This window comes from Colius striatus, chromosome 13 (genome assembly GCF_028858725.1).
Source record: "Colius striatus isolate bColStr4 chromosome 13, bColStr4.1.hap1, whole genome shotgun sequence".
NCBI lineage: Eukaryota > Metazoa > Chordata > Aves > Coliiformes > Coliidae > Colius > Colius striatus.
The window spans coordinates 18,926,722-18,943,887 of record NC_084771.1 but is presented as its reverse complement, the minus strand read 5'-3'; the positions used below and the strand labels follow the sequence as shown (position 1 = coordinate 18,943,887).

The 17,166-nt window shown below is 35.0% G+C and overlaps 1 protein-coding gene across 1 annotated transcript in view; it reads left to right on the top strand.

Moving 5' to 3' along the window:
* The window catches only part of LOC104557395 (connector enhancer of kinase suppressor of ras 2), a 163,252-nt gene that overhangs the window by 61,460 nt on the left and 84,626 nt on the right, over positions 1-17,166 (top strand). The window contains exons 2-4 of the mRNA XM_062006460.1: positions 1,827-1,990; positions 12,763-12,965; positions 14,241-14,328. Of these exons, the coding sequence (XP_061862444.1) occupies positions 1,827-1,990; positions 12,763-12,965; positions 14,241-14,328 (455 nt within the window). The remainder of the gene's footprint in view (positions 1-1,826; positions 1,991-12,762; positions 12,966-14,240; positions 14,329-17,166) is intronic.

Genomic DNA, 17,166 nt, shown 5'->3' with positions numbered 1-17,166 from the left:
TAGAAGACAAATACTTTTTTTTATTCACCTGAATTATGTTGCCTTAATTGATAAAATGTAGTAATAGTCAGCATGCCAAATATCAAGTGTCAAATCTCTCTCAGACACTTTGTTTAAAAACCTGAAAATAAAAAAACATGGACAATATCCAACTATTTTTGTCTACAGAATAGTTTTAAATTTCATGTTTTATGACTTCAGTTTCTACAAGCTTTCACTTCCCCAGCAGGTGGTTTGGTTATTCTGACCAAGTCCTCCTATAACTTTCAGAAATCCATCTCTGGATGCTAACTAATCCTGACATTCAGTCAGGCTGGGGTATTGCATGTTAGTAGTGTGTTTAGCTAATATTTTCTATTACAATGGAATAGACCAATTTTATTAGATTGAATTAAATCACATAGTACTATCTAAGAAGATATGCTTATAAATGGAGTAATAGATTGTAATGTCGTTTTCTAGTATGTCCATGGTGAACTTCCTTCATCCTCCAGTTTAACTCAATTAACCTTCTTGTACTAATTTAATATGTTTCTGCTTGTCATTGCCAAACTGTATCATCTGATTACTTAAAAAGACCTTTGTGGTTAAAAAAATGTTACAACAACTACAAATTTATCTTTAGAAAAGATACATTAATAATCCAGGAAGACAACATTAACCTCTCCTTTATTTCTGTTTATATTGTATAGGTGAGAAATTTTGAACTGAGAAATATTGTTTGTATGCTTATTGCTTTCCTTTTCCTTGTATACATTTTGTTTTCTTAGTGTTTGCATGCACAGTTTCTCCTTAATTTAACCCTACTGGTGACTTCATATGTATTTAGTAGAAGGTTGCATGCAGAAATTATTATTTTTCAAAGCTTATCTTCCTTAAATGCCCAAGTCGGTTATTTCTGGGCTTTCTGGATATCTGTATTTTTTTTAAGTATTTTACTTAACTTACTTAGTAGATGAAACTATTCAAGTTGAATTTTAATAGGTCTCCAGAAAATCGTATGCATATCAGTTACCATTGAATCTAGTGCAATTATAGACTGATCTCTTGAGGAAACTCTGCATAACCTCACAGTTTTCAAGAATAAAAAGTCTTGTGTTCAACTGCTTGTTCTAGCGGGAAACTTAAAGCATGTGTGGCTCTGAAACAGATTTGGAAGAATGAAAAATATTTCAGTTTATGTTATTAATCTGTTCCTTTCCTCAGTTACCAAATCTCTTGCTCTTACCATATCAAGTTTCAGGGTGAAATATAATGACTGTTTGTGCATGGGCAGAATTATGTTATTAATTGACACAACCATTTGTATGTTATTGAGTTTCAGAGTTTTAGATGGTTTGCTTGGAAAAAAAAATAGCACTGGGTGGTAGCAAATTCAGGTTAGGTTGTTACTGAGCCTGGAAGACACTCTTTCTAGTCAGGGATAGCCACACCTTATGACTTTGAAGGGTCCTACAATAGGACTACCAGAAGAATATGCTGCTAATCAAAAGCTAAAGTTATATTTAGATCTTCATGACATCATAAGAAAAAGGTTTTCTACAATGTCACATACTGTGCTTCTTGTCCTTCCCCCTGTCTCCCTAATGAAGGTTTAAAATCAGTATTAAAATGGTTAAGAATCTTGAAAATAACATCAGTGATGGAAGTATTATGGTATTATGTGCTCTACCATGTGAGTTATTTTTTTTTTCACTTTTGCCATAATAGATAGAAACCAGGGATTATATTCATATCCCCAAGAAGTTTCTATATTTATGAATGATATAGTTATGATTGTTTGTCTCCAGTCTCTGAATATGCATTGTTGGCTTTTTTTTAAATAGGCCTGGATGATTGCCTCCAACAATACATAAAAAATTTTGAAAGGGAAAAGATCAATGGCGAGCAGCTGCTGCACATCACTCACCAAGAGCTTGAGGAACTGGGAGTCACTCGCATTGGTCACCAAGAACTGATACTGGAAGCAGTTGATCTTCTATGTGCATTGGTAAGTGATTTCTTGCATTGCTCACCTTAATAATGTGGGTTAATAAATTTCCAGACTGAAAGGAAAATAGTAGAGGCTGCACTCTAAAACTTGTACACACACAGTGGCTTTGATCTGTTAAAAGACAGACACATACAGGCTTTTTTCAGCTGTAAAGAAACTGTATATATCCCTTTTATGATTATGTATGATGGTCTTCTACTGCTTTTCTAACTTTCTTGGTCTTGCATTCAAATACTGTTGACTATTATTACTGACATCCATATGGTTCTGTAATTATATGCCATATGCCCTCATGTTTCACTGCCATTTGCCACACTATACTAAACCAAGTAGACCTGAGTGTTTTAACCATGCCAGCATTCAAAAGAATGGTATAAAGGAGCCAGAAGCTAATGCTAATTAGAGTGGAAGATTGTTTAAAATGAACTTTAAGACAAATTGGAATGATAAAATTGATTTTATCTAACATACAGACACAAGCCAATTTAAGGGATTTTTAGCAACCTGCAAGCATCCAGATTTGGAATAACACTGTTTTTTTCATGTAATAGGTTATTAATTCAGTTAGCGTCTTAACAAACTATTTTATATCAGAAAGTTGGGGTTTTTATTTAACTTCTACTAGCTAATAAAATACAATATATGGATTTACTTCTAAAGAAAATATAACTTTGTGTAAGTGAACAGGGGAAAGGATGTTGAAAACACAAAAAGTAAAAGGGTAAAATTGCTTAGGTAAATTACATATGACAGTTGCAATATTTTACTACTTTATCGGGACTTCTGCTATTGCACAAACTAGGTTATCATGTGGGATTTTGGTGACATAAATTGTCTCCAGCAGGGAAACTGACACTTCACTGTAAAATAGAAAAGAAGCAAGAAAACTACACTAGATCTAAGAAAAAAGCAGTATGAAGTACCTCTTATTAAGAATATGCTTCTTGCAGGTACTTCTGATTATGAAATGTATTCAATGTAACTTGAGATCTACTCTTAGAAACTAAATAACATATATGTTGAATCAGAGAAATGCTTAGCCTGGGTGTAGCCATAGCTGTAAAGTGGTGCACACTGCATAATCCAACAAACTTCTGGTTTGGAACCACAAGGTTTTCATCTTAAATACCATTTTCCACCTAAAAAGAGCTTAAATACCCCGCAATGTTACATTGTGTTATCTGAACAACACTGCAGTGCTGTGCACTGACAGTAGCCCAAAATTGCAGACCCAATAAATTCCCTCTGGAAAAAGAACAAAGTCTAGTCCATTAGGAGGACCCTTCATTACTTTTAGAATTATGGTTATTATTGCTATCTTTTCTTTTTTTAAACAAAGAAACTGTACTTCCTAAATCCTGGTCCTGTTGCTGGCCAACAGTGCAGCTCATCTCTTACTGTGCTGTCTCATGACTTTTTTTTTTAAAGCTGGATGGGAGTTTTCAAACTCCTGGTATCATTTATTTAGTGTCTTGCCTTTAAACCCCTATCCTTCCTTTCTGTTTGACTCTAAAATGATTGCTTTCCACACACACACACACAGAGACACATACACATGCACACACACACACACACAGACACATCCCCTCCAGCTTCTTCCTGCCCATTCTGTGTGCTTTCTGCTGAGTGAATCTGATGCCTGAGGCTCTGCTCTTGGGGATTTTCTCTTGCTTCTGACATTTCTGTCTTGCTGCTATGCATAATACAACCTTCAATTCTTACAGCTCTTTACTGAGCCAGGATCAGAAGTAAAGGTTTTACAAGACTAAGTATAATACCTATACTAATCTGTAGTAATTTAGTTTTATTCTATATAACCTAAAAGCATCATTAAGAATTTATCCTAATTCTTTTAAAAAACAATAATAATTAAACAGGTGAAGATCTGATGCTGCCTTTATCAACACCTGAAACAGAATTATAAAATATTAAAATTGTAGTCTTAATCTGTATAAAATATTGAAATGTTAATAGATTATTGCACTAAAATCTGAATGCTAGTGAAGTGATCAGTGAAAAAAAAAGTGACTTGGAGTTCATTACCCTAATGGATTTTTAGACTAGCTAGTCTAAAAAAAAAAAGGAAAACTTTATTTAAAGAGTAATTTTTTAAAAGGGATATCTGTGCTTTTCTTGTGCCACTAAACAGGAGAAATTGTTTTAAACAAAATATTCAAGGAGCATGTAATTTTAGCCCTGATTTCCTGAGTTTCATTATAAGAAAACTTCACACAGTTTATGGGCAGCTATGATGCAGCCTCAGTAAGTAAGATGCCAATATATTTATGCATTGTGTGTATTTGTATATACAGACAAGGTGCATAGAACATATGGTGAGTATATTTGTAGATTTGTATTTATGTGTACTTAAATTTTTTTTTTCCAAAGTTTGTTATGACAAAGTTGGGTGGAAACATAAATTCAAACACTCTGGTATAAAATTCCACGTGTGGAGGGGTGGCAACGGCAGGTGCAATAATTTGTTCTCTCTGTCTCTCCATTCATCTCCATTCATCTCATTCAAAATGGTCTGTGTTCCCAGTCCTGTGCTGGCAGAGCATCCACAATGCTATGTACACTGTGTTTTCTTCCTGTCTGGATTAGAGCACTGCATTCCTGTTTATATCAATATATGTCATCACTACTTTGTACTCTGCATATCATCTACTCATTGGGCCATGTCAATGAGCATTGATTTTTTTTCCCATACATGGATTTCTTAATTGATTTCAGTTTGGCAATTGGCAGCATCCAAGTTGCATGACCTATTTCTTCCAGGCAGTATTAGCAGGATGTTCCACTTCATATTAGCTAGATGGGTTGTGTAACGCTTTAAAAAGAAGCATCTCCAATGTATTGTAGAAATCTCTGAGGTAGGCTTCGGTTCAGTGATGCATCAAGAATTCACCTGCACATTGGTCATGAGTTTAGCTGCTGAACAGCTATGCTGCTTTGGGAAACCAAGAGAAATGTGGCTGTCTTAAGCTCTTGGAATACATTAAAAGTGCATGTTGTGATGCCATATTTTCTACATGTTTTCCATCAGTCAGCTAGCTTTTGGAGGGATGGGGTGTAAACCTTTACACAGTACATATATAACTAAATACTGACCCATAATGAGACTTCTAAGTACAAGAGAAAACAACAAATCAAAGAGGCACCTCCTGTGTTATTTTTTTCTTTCCTGATATTATTTCCTGTTGAATTGATTCAAACCATCACATTATTTCTGAATAAAATCAGAAGAGATATTCCTAACATGTACAATCACAGATTATAATTTTTCTTGTGTAAAAACACTGAATTCAGAGCTTTATTTGACTAGACATTATATATGAGAATCCTATCTAGAAAAGATTATACACTGGAAGAGGATGACCTGCAGTAGAAAGGAGATGTAAGACATGCAAACAGGGAAAAATAAAAGTAATTGCCACCTCTGCATTACACAGATGGCAACACTGTGATATAGAGATATAATGTATTTCACTTTAAAAATGAAATAACTTTAAATATTAGAATAATCTGACTTTTGAAAGGATAACATTGAGGTGAAAAAGATGAAGGTATCTTTCATCGTAGTAGAGAAAGTACTGTCTTGGGATTGCTTGGGGTGGAATGTATGTGCTTTGAAAGGTAAAGTCATAGGTGAGCCACACTCTCAGCTTCAGTTCTTTGACCATTCTAGAAAGACATTTTTGAGTAGTGTTTTAATTATGAAGAAAATTGGGAATGATGGCTATGGGGAAAAGATCCTATGTTAACAACAAAGTCCTTTCTTAGTAGTGTGGTCAAAAGCTGCTCTGCAATTATTTATTTTAAATTACCTAAAAAACATCTATGGATTAAAAAGTGCAGGCCATTTAGGATTTGAACTGTAATTTTTTTAAAGCTGAAATAGTAATCTGGATAAGTATTTGAGGACTAGTTACACAAAGGCTGACTCTGAAAAAGTAGTAGGGCCTGAGGAAAATAATTTTTTGATAGACACTAAAATATATTGGAAAGAAGACAGAGGGAATACTTTTGAGGTCAACATGGATTGCTGTTCAAATCTATGCAAGTAAATTTAATTTAATTAGGACAGCATTGGAGTCAGTATATTGTTCAAGCCTGTACAAATTAAATATAAACAGTCTAGCAGGAAGAAAAACTCTGATAATGAATGGAAGAAAAATGAATGTAAAATGAAAAGCATGGTCAAATATAGATTGTATCTAAAGTAATTAAAAGTACCGTTAATTCATAGACATTCAGCTTGAGAAATTAGTCACTGTGCTGTGATAGCATTCAAGGAGAAATAAAGATTAGAAAAATTCTCTCTCTGCAGTAACTGCAATAGCTGGCAATCCAAGCATGATAGCCCTGCTAGAAGGCAAAATAAAGTCACCTGTGGGTCAATGTGTTTGTAACAACTGGCATCAGTTTAATTTGCTTCCATATTTACTACTTGTTTTTGAAACAATATATGGAACACAATTACCAAATATTCTCTTTTTTTAAAATAACATTTTTCCAATTTATTTCGTTATTAGACATCCCTGTAACAAAATTGCAGCAGGAATAGTTACTATTTCATTCAGATGGAACACAGTTTGAAATAATTTCTTTTGATGTATGCTATGCTAAAGATGAGGCAGCCAGTGTTTCACATCTGTCTCTGTATCTATTGACAAGGCTGTTTCTTCTGAGCTAAAATTATTCAGATTTTGCTTAAGTTAATACTACTTTTGAAATACCATAACTGCAATGATCTGTCTTGAGATCCTTTTCATGTTTCATTTTGCTGATATGCTCTTGATTTGTCAATACTGTGAATGTATTGTGAAGTATTCTTTCTTGCTTAACCTGATATGTAAGAGTTTTGTTTTTAAAAGTCAGATACTTATTTTCCCCCTCTATTTCAGAAGTTATTCAAAGGTAATTATCCTAGACTACAATCTTCATTATATACACATATATAGATGCTTAAATAAATGGAAAAAATCATCTTTCTTTGAAATGGAATGCCATCTTTCTTGTTGAGAGATAAAGAAGTACTCTATCTCCTCAGTATAATGTGGAGCTTGACACAAATATATATTTTTTGCTCTACAAATGTATAAACATCTGGAGAGCTTTATTTCTCTGAGCTGGAAAGGAAGTTCAACTTTCAGCAGTCCACTGATCTTTATTATGCTGTGCCAAACCATTGAATTAATAGTATTGAATGGACTAGTTGGTTATTCCACATATTAGAAACTTGGCCTTGAGCTCTTTTCAAAACTTTATCCCATAAAAATTTATCATTCATGTACAGCAACTATGCCTCAGCCATCAAGGCCACATAGCCTCTGATGAATGCACACAAGGCTTTGGTTATATGATGTCTGCATATCATGTATCCAAACACGGATTGGAATTGATCCTATTCACTTATTCCAGTGTGTATGTGGTCTGTTATCATAAGATGAGGTACATATAGTAGAAATAGAATGGAGTTTGGATGTAATTTACTTAAATTTCAGCCACCTGCATACAGTCCATTAGGGGAAGAGAGAGAAAAGAGTGGACTGCAGGTCAGGTGAATTCCAGTAGATCATATCTAATTCTTTCCCATAAATAATGCATCCAATGTTTGTGGTATTAGGCTATCAAACTTCAGACACATTACTTTAGGCTGTAGGTATTTCAGATCAATTGCTTCATGCTATATTTCTTTTTACTTAAGGATGAATTCATGTTAAAAAAATCAGAAAAAGCAAAAGTTTACTGTATAAACTCCTATTTTAATTCCATGCATTTGTGTATATTAGTTGTCTGTAGAGCAAGGCAACAGACTAACAAGAGGAAACAGATTTGTTTTACTTGTATTTTGACATGGCTGACAGGTTTCCTCTTTTCACACAATAATTATTTTTCAGAAAATAGGGAGCAACCTGTTCTATTTGGACTGTTAAATCTGTTCCTAAACTTGTCATTTTCTTCTGAAAAAAGCATCTTCTTAAGCACTAGTGAGAATGAGGATCTGCCTTGGTTTAGGCCCATCAGGGGACAAAAGACCACAATTATCCTCAAGTACCAAAGACCTGATGATTGCCAAAGGACAGGGAGAGCTTAATTGCCACTTATGGTCCAGGACAAAACAGAGCAGGCTACTCTGTTTGGGGAAGAAAACAGAAAATAATTTAATGCAACACCAACTAAAGCATAACCATAAAACCCCAAAACATAACAAACATAAAACACAGAGTGGTACAATGATGAACCAACCAGCCCTTTAAGACCACCTTCTCCCCACCCCTCCCCTTTTCCCAGGCTCAGAGTCCTGATCCCGGTGTTTTTACCTCCTCACCCCCTGAATGGCCCAGGGGAGGAGGGAGTGGGGGTTTCAGTCAGTCTATTCTTGATAGCTTCTTCCTCTTCATATTATGAGTTACTGTCACTCCTTGGTAGAGAACAGCATTGTAATATGTGCAATTAAATTGTATTGCTACTTATTAGGCCAATACAGTAGTAGAAATTTATGCAAATGAAGAGGTAAACTAATGATATGGTGCTGAAAAATCACACATGTCCAGTGCTATAGATGAGGGCACTGAAGGGAAAATACCACCTGAAATTCAATCCAATAGTGTTTGTGTGCATTCTCATTTGTATACCTTCTTCTACCCCTGGTGTGGGGGATGCTAGTGGTACCTTAATTTCTGACAACAAGGTTTATATTTGGAAGACAATGTTTTTGTCTATAATTTCAGCCCTTCAATTTCTTCAAGGCTGAGGACAGTGATTACATTTACTGCTAAAGAGAAAGGAATGGACATTTTCCCTGCACAGTGATAAAAGAAAAACATATATGGTAAACAGTTTCACTTTATGGTTGTTTCCCTTGAAACCAGCTGCAGTAACGTTACATGTTACAGTGTGAAGGGAATGTTTATTGCTTCTTTTGCTTTGATTTCTGTGTGTTTCTGAAAGCATCCTTTTCTGTGTAGTAGTCTAGTTTGTCAAAACCAATGACTAGCAGAAAGCAGGAGGCCAGCCTCTACACAACCTCTGCTGCCTTGCTCCAATATTCTGAATTGCCCTGTGTCAGCTCTCCTGTGTTCCAAACCACAGACTAGCCAAGATTTGGATACTTGATTTGTGTGCAGCAATGTAGAGGTACCCTGTGGTCTCCTAAGGATACTTACCTATCCTTTGTGGACTACTTAGAATTGACGTATCCAATTAATCATAGAATCATAGAATGGTAGGAGTTGGAAGGGACCTTTAGAGATCATCCAGACCAAATTAATTTATATGAATTACTACTTTCCCTAGAATTTCAATGTGAAGTGTACAGAATAGCCTGCTAGCAACCTATGAATAAGTTGTGGAGCAGAGGACTCCCATTGTGCAGCAGAAGACCCCAATTTTCTTTTCTTTTTCTTTCTAGACTGAAGGGATTAAACAGAAAGATAAAGGAGATAAAGTAGTGCTTTAACACTTTCCTTTTTCCATTTCTAGATGACATTTGTGAGGCATTTTGACCTGAGAATACATTTTTTTTCACAAGGCCTTGAGGAAAGTGGGCATTTAATTTTTTGCAAGACTAATTACAGGAATAAGAGCCAAGTTCTAACCACCATGGAGGGATGAAGCTCTAAGCTGTAGTGTGGGAACTGATGCAAGTCAGGTTAAACTTTTTAGATTGCTTTAGTTTTTTAATGTTTAGTTACAATACTAATAGTAATGTCATACAGAAACACATATACAAAATGGTCAACTGTCATAGCCTCTTATTTTAAGAGTCTCTGCTTTCATATGGAATACCACAGGCTGCAGAATATGTCTGTGGTAAATGTACTTCTCAGAGAAGTGTTACGTTATGCTGTGCTTAACACTAAGCAACTGAGTCTTCTTTTTTTGTGAAAGGGGGGTATTGATTGGTCACTTTTTAGGACTGTATAGCCAAAATGTCATGATTTTTTAAAATGTATACAGTAAAATTAAGTACAGTGAAACTTCTATGAAAATTGGCTCAAATAACTGAATCTTGGCCACAGGAGTTTGGGTGAGTACCCTAGCTTTTGAGAGCTATGGAAATATCAGGCATGTTGTTTTGTGATATGACTGTGAACTACATTAAAGGCTTTTAAAAATATTTTAGTTGGCTCATCTAATTTTTGAATAGGTACAACTTTTATGCAATTGAATATAATGCAGCTCTGACAGTAGGAATTCATTGTTCTGCTCTTTACTGGCTGATATAAAGCATAATTACTGGTTGCTGATGCAAATCCACCTTAATTTACTGTGCTCAGACGTCTATGTGTGCACTGACTTATAAGTCTCATGGCAATGACTTAGATAGTCTTTATCCATCTTGTTTGAATTCTTCATTTACAAGAAAGAGAAAACTAGCAGTGGCAAAAAAAGTGCTCATTCAATACTAGTTACTTTCCAGTTCTATGTTTTGTTGTCTTATACATACTTATAAGACCACTATAGATATGTGCTTCACATTAAATATTTCTTACTGTTGACTTCAAATCATTGTCACAAGAAACTCGATTGGAAATTTTTTGTCTATTGCCATCATGAGATTTTGGAAGTTAGTGCTGTATTCAGTAAAGCATAAAAATACAAATCTTGTATGTTTTCACAAAAAAATGCAACTAAAACACCATCCTTTTGTACAATAGTTAAACTCAGTGATTTGAAGTTCTAAATCCTGGAGTACTCAGTGGTATCTCTTCCATTCTGATCTTTTATTGCAAACACAGAAATAATACTTTAAGCAGGGTACCAGGAAGAAAAGCATTTCTTTTCTGTGCTTATGACTTGCAGCATAGAGGGCTTTTATCCTTTCTGTCAGAAATTAACATGTTTTTGGTGTATTGCTACATAATGCTTAATTGTACACTATTGCATTAAACATCTTAATATATAATTTAAATCCATTTGCCAGCTGAAATCGATAATTTCGACTTAGCATGTTTTATTAAAATTCTATGCCAAAGCTATTTGAATTAACATTCATATTTGAGTGTTGAGAACCATTCAAATGTGAATGACTCTCAAAGCAGAGGAATTTTTGGGGATTGTCTTTCCCATGTCTGTACCAATTCATTCCTGTAGCACCTCTAGTAAATTTTGAAAGTTTTAGGCAAACTCAGCAGAAGAGTAAATGCACAAGGATTCCTGCAGGCATTGTGGTAGTCAGTAGGTCTCTAGAGGGATGTATCCCAAACCAGTGACTTTGTGAGAGAACATGCACTTGACCCTTGGGGAGAGGTGTCAGCCATATAGCCAGTGGTAGCCCTGGGCCTGCACCTCTGCAGCCAGCTGGGATGTGGCTCTTCTTGACTCATAAACAGTGGGGATGCTTTTAAGTTTGTGCATGAAACACAGAAATGGAAGTATAGCACAATATTTAGGTTGTGGTATTTTAAATGCCTTAACATGGTGAATGTCACGTAAGGTGCTTGAATTTCAGTCAAGGTTGTTTCCTTTAATCTCCTCAGTCAGATCTACTGCTCCACACTTTTATTTCTCTGAACCCTACAGTTCAATGGAAATTGTAGCAGTCTCAAAATATCACCTACACAAAAAGCTGGATATGCATTGAAGAGTTTATATTTATAAAGATACTACACCAACTACTTATATGAATGGCAACATCAAGGGAAACTGTAATTAAAAATAAATCGGGTTTTAAGGCAAGTTAAAGTCATTACTTGTGCAATACAAACTATTTAGCTAAAATTATACCCTGTGTCAAATGACCTTTGATGTGTATACATTTTTTTACCTCTGTCACATTATAGCAAAGCAATTTAATTTTATTAGTACCTTTGAGTATATAATGGTAGAGTTCTTTTCCACAGGAGAAATAAACTCTCTTTATATAGCAGATGTTTCTTACTCTGCTTTTGATCTTCAGGGGTTAGTGTTTACAAAAAAATGATTAGCACTTATCTTTCATTTTCCATTATCCTTGTTATTTTCTATCTTAACATTTGCTACAATAATTTAGCCTACTTTATCTTACTATCCAAAATTTTCATGCATATCCTTTTTAGCATAAAATAGCAGTTTGTGATGTTATTACATACCTAATAAGATATGAACAGCTTAAGCCATAGTTGAAGATTTTTTCATTCTGCTCCTTTGAATATGTAAAGAACATATGTGTTGTATTCTCAGATGGATAATGAAATTTCTCTGTTTTCCCACTTTCTTTTAAAAACAGAAGTTCAAACTGAAATGTATGTACCAAATATGCCTGTCACCAAGGCCATGTAAGATTTAATACCTTAATCACAGCATAACTTCTGCTAAGGCTAATTTTTTTACAAGTTAGTAGGACTAACACAAACCTGAGTGAAAGCCATCCAGTGCAGCGGGACTGCTAAAGACCTGCTCTCCTGGGTAACAAATACACCAAAGAGTTGTTCAACACTGCACTGTAGCAGACAGGCAATCATTGGCTGACATATCTTCACTTTTTGGAAGTGGGGAAGACCCTACAACTCAGCACATGGGGACTTTTTGCTTTCCCCACAATGACCTAGTTGGACATTGTGTCTGGGGACTCTAGCATATGTGTTGATGACAGCAGCGGTTGTCATGCTAACAGGATGAATATATCTTATATGTTCTGAATAAAGTAGTCTGTTATTTAGTCTAATACCAAGCATCTATACCTACCTATCTTTTCAGCCATTCGGAATGTTTAACCTCACCATTTTGCTCTAGCAGAAGACACTATGTTTCACTTATTTGTGTATCTTCTTTTCCCTCAGAATTATGGTTTGGAGACCGAAAACCTGAGAACTCTGTCTCACAAGCTGAATGCCTCAGCCAAAAATCTCCAGAACTTTATAACGGGTAGAAGGAGGAGTGGCCATTATGATGGCAGGGCCTCCAGACGACTGCCAAATGATTTTCTTACCTCTGTAGTTGACTTGATTGGTGCTGCCAAGAACTTACTAGCCTGGCTGGACAGGTAATTTACTATTCCTTGATCTTTAATGCATGAGAATAATTCTCTGAGTTGTTTTATATTTGTTCTTTTTCTCTTGCACTCCCTTAGTCTAATGTTATAAAGGAATTCTAGCTCTAAACTTTGTTTTTCAAATTTCTTAAACATTGGAGGCAAAATGTAGTGCCCTTTTCTGTCAGGAGAGTGTAAAGTTGTCTCTAGTTAATTTTTCAGATTCATTCAGTGTGATAGTATTTTGTGTGAAATGAATACTTTTAGGCTATTCCAATTTGACATCTCACTGCCACAAGTGGTAACATCATCAGTAATTTGTGAAAGAAGGGCAAGGAAGAGAAGATTGTAGTGGTTTAACTGTACTTCAGCTATCAAAAAGACACAAAAAATCTGGAGTTAAGTAAATTAATTATGATTATTTGGAATAAATGATAGTACTTTCTTAGTCTGAGAGTTAAATTTTCTTTTTAGAGTTTCATCAAGGGCATGGATAATGCTCAGCAATCAACTGCTAGGGTTTTTTTCATCTATCGGTTGAGAATTTGATTAAAAGTAACTCTCTGAATAAATGTAGTTAAAATTTTGGCTGTGGAAAGGCAGAAACTGAAACATAAAATAGCTTCAGAGCATTTTTTTTATTTCCCTTCCTTTGGAGTTTCAGCAATGGATAGCTGTATCTTGAATCTGAATGCTCTTGACTGTGTAAATGACACCTTAGAAATCACAGTGTGAGTGAATCACTCCCTTTACAGGATTTGTATAATCCTGGTGACATCTTCCTAACCTAATGCTAGCAGTCATATCCTCTCAGGCTATGACCTTGTCAGTTCTTATAAATTCACATGAGGCCAGATTCAGCTAGAATTTCTAAAGCCTGAAGAAAATCCAAGTGTGAGGAAGCTGTTAGTGATTAAGTAAGCATTACTTTGTTCTCTGAATGGAGGTGCGAACTGCTACTGAAGAGTGATGTCATATTAGAAATGCTGTCTTTTTAATGAGCTGTGCAAAAGAAATCTGGACTACTTAAAATTATTTGTAAGGTCCTACTCCCACCTTCCCCAAGAGTGATAACTTTTAATGTTCTGGACAAATTCCAATTAACATCCTTCCAGCCTACATTGCTTTTTGTTTCTGAGGCATACTTTACAAAATTTGTGTGACATGTTTCTGGAGATTGTCATGATTAGGTGTTTCTGTGCAGTAGAACTGATCTCTGTGTGACACATCTGCTTATACTGTAAACAGAACTTATAATCTTTAATGCTGCATAAACCTTTGTCACAGGTCTCCATTTGTCAGCGTGACAGAATATTCACTGCTGAAAAACAACATTGTTCAACTGTGCCTGGAACTAACAACCATTGTGCAACAGGTAGGGGTAGTTAGCTTCTGTTCTGCTTCTTCTTCCTACTATTGCCTAAAAATTGCAATAATAAAAACACTGCTAAACTTTCACATCACCAGTACAATTGTTTGAGCATTACCTCTCTGTTCTTTGCATATTCTCTTTCTCTGTGTGTGACAGGAAGATCCTTGGGCTTTGATTATTCTCGTATGCCTGTATAGATTGAAGGACAATGTGAAGCTAAAAATAATCCATTTTGCTTTTGAGCAGACAATTTCATGTCAGGTTATCTACCACCATGGAAGTGTTAAACAGAAGACCAAAGCCACACTAGGAAACAGCTTAACTACTGCTAACAGTTTATTACAGATCAAAATATAAATGATCAAAAGTCTTTCAGGGATAAGTTCTTACAATACTTACTAATATACCCAGAATGCTGGCACAGTTTTCCATGTAACCTCACAGCAGACCAATCATAGAATTCATTTAATTTAAAAAGCTTTCTGGAGCAGGAACATTCAGCAGACTCTTTTTTTTTTTGTCTTCAATTTCACTTTAGTTCTTTAAAAAAAGCACTAAGGCTTATAAATGTAAATCCTTGTGTTTTACACTATTTTAATTTATAATAGTCAACTTTATTCCTTTTAGAAATTTTGTCATTTGTGCAAAACAATGACCTTTTTTTCTTTTCTTGGTTTGAAACTTCCTATGTAGACACTTAATTATTTATGTGTCTTTATTAAGCTTTCTCTTACAAGGTGTTTATAGCACTAGGCTATTTTTGATTTACAGACTAAGCAAAATGAACTTTTCTACAGTATAAAAAGTTCAGATACTGATTCTGCCCTTCAGTTGATACTGCACTTTGTTTGTGTGAGTTTGATTTTTCCCTGTGGTCTAGGTGAAAATAGTATAATTATGAATTGCTGTCTCCTGTTCTCTTGTTCATTTCACTGCTTTAGTGGATAAAATTCAGTTGTCCTCTGCCAGAAACAGTTTGGTGCTTTTTTTTTTTAACTCTTCAACTGCACTCTCAAATCTGTCTTCCTTTTGACAACTTAAAAATCATGTATCTATTGGCATAAAATCCAAGATATTCCAAGATTAAAAATGTCAAGTTGATTGGCTATAGATTGTTTACAATTGTATTCAGATTGGCTACAAATCAAGTTTTGTCTTTTCACAAAATCATATTATCGTTTAGGTTGGAAAAGACACTTAAGATCATTGATTTGGCTTATGTTATTGTCAGATCTGAGTTGTCTGACAGTTAGTTATTAAGATCTTTTTACAGTATACTAAGCTTAAGACCAGAGAGAGTAGATAAAACAAAATCATCCGTAGGGAGACAGTTTTGCTATTACTAAATCTGAGGAAAATTGATCTTAATGTATGAAAGCAGAAATGTCTCACCTAAACCAGTATTGCAGTCTTAGCTGTAGGCTAAAATACGAATTGAAAGGCATAACTAATAGGAACCTAGGTCTCAGATCCTTTCAGATACTCCTTGTTTTATGAATGATATAAATTTTAGACATTTAATGTAGTCAGTGTGACAGTAGCAGTCAAGGTTTGGCACATTAAGTGAGGAATGTCTTCAACTTGAAGATTTATTTTGTGGAAAATGATCATGCTTTGTGTGCATAACTTCCAACTGCCACTCAAGGTGAATTTCCTTCTAAATAGAGGGCATTGCTATGTAACCTTAGTTTTGTATAGACACTGCTTATGGATCTCCTTTCTAGGATGCACTGTACATATCTGACTGGTGTACTTCGACATCTGATCAGGAAGCAGCTTTTTCAGCTTTTAGGTCATATACTTTCTCTGTGTGAAGATGAGATCTTTACTTGAAATTTAATCCTAAAGGTGAATTGCAATGTTGGGCATTATTATTTACATACCATGTAAATGTTATGATGAATGAACAGTCACTTGTTTATCTGTAAACAATATTTTCTCCTACTCTTTATAAGAACACTCATCTTTATTCTGTGGTTTAAGAGGAGTTTTATTTCTCTATATTTATACTTGGCAATGTACTTTATTCTACTCAGTTTTCTTACCTGACATCACTAAAACAAGTAGGGAAACTATAAAAGAATAGCATTATGGAGAAAGCTACAGAAACATCCTGATTTTAGGTGAAATGTCCCATCAAAATGTCTTGATGATAATGTGCAAAAAGCATGTTGGAACAGAGTATGGAAACATTTGAATTATCTTCTGACTTCATTTTGAAGTATAGCTCTAGCTTCAAGATAGACTAGCTCTCATCAGAGACCATATCACAGATTTTTACCCTAGTTTTAGTCAAATACTTGGTGTTTAGGATTAATCCTGTGTTTTTTTAAAGCTATCTAGTTTGTACTGCAATTGATGGAAATCGTTGTTTCTCAGCAGTTTACTGTACTTGGTATAACTTTTAGATTAGTGCTCCTCTGAGCAGGTGGTTGGACTAGATAACCTCCAGAGGTCCCTTCCACCTGAATTATTCTGTGATTCAGCAACTGCCACAAAAAACCCGGGTGTTATTTTCAGTTTGAACTTTGCAGACTTCAGGTTTCAGACCCTCAATCTCGTTTTGCTTGCATTTGCTAAAGAACATCTTGTTATCAAACATCTGTTCACTGTTTTCTAAATATAAACCATGTGTATGCAAGCAATATCTTTTTAAGTATCATTTTTTCGTATGCACCACTCAAAAACTGCAGGAGATCTTTACTGCAGTGTTATATTGGGAAAAGGCATTCAACTGGTAAACATCAAAGTTTTAAGTTCACTTCCAAGCTGCTCCTTTATAGGATCTCTGTTTCTTTTCAGTAGTTGACTTAACTCATACTGTTTTATTGTGCTAAGGTA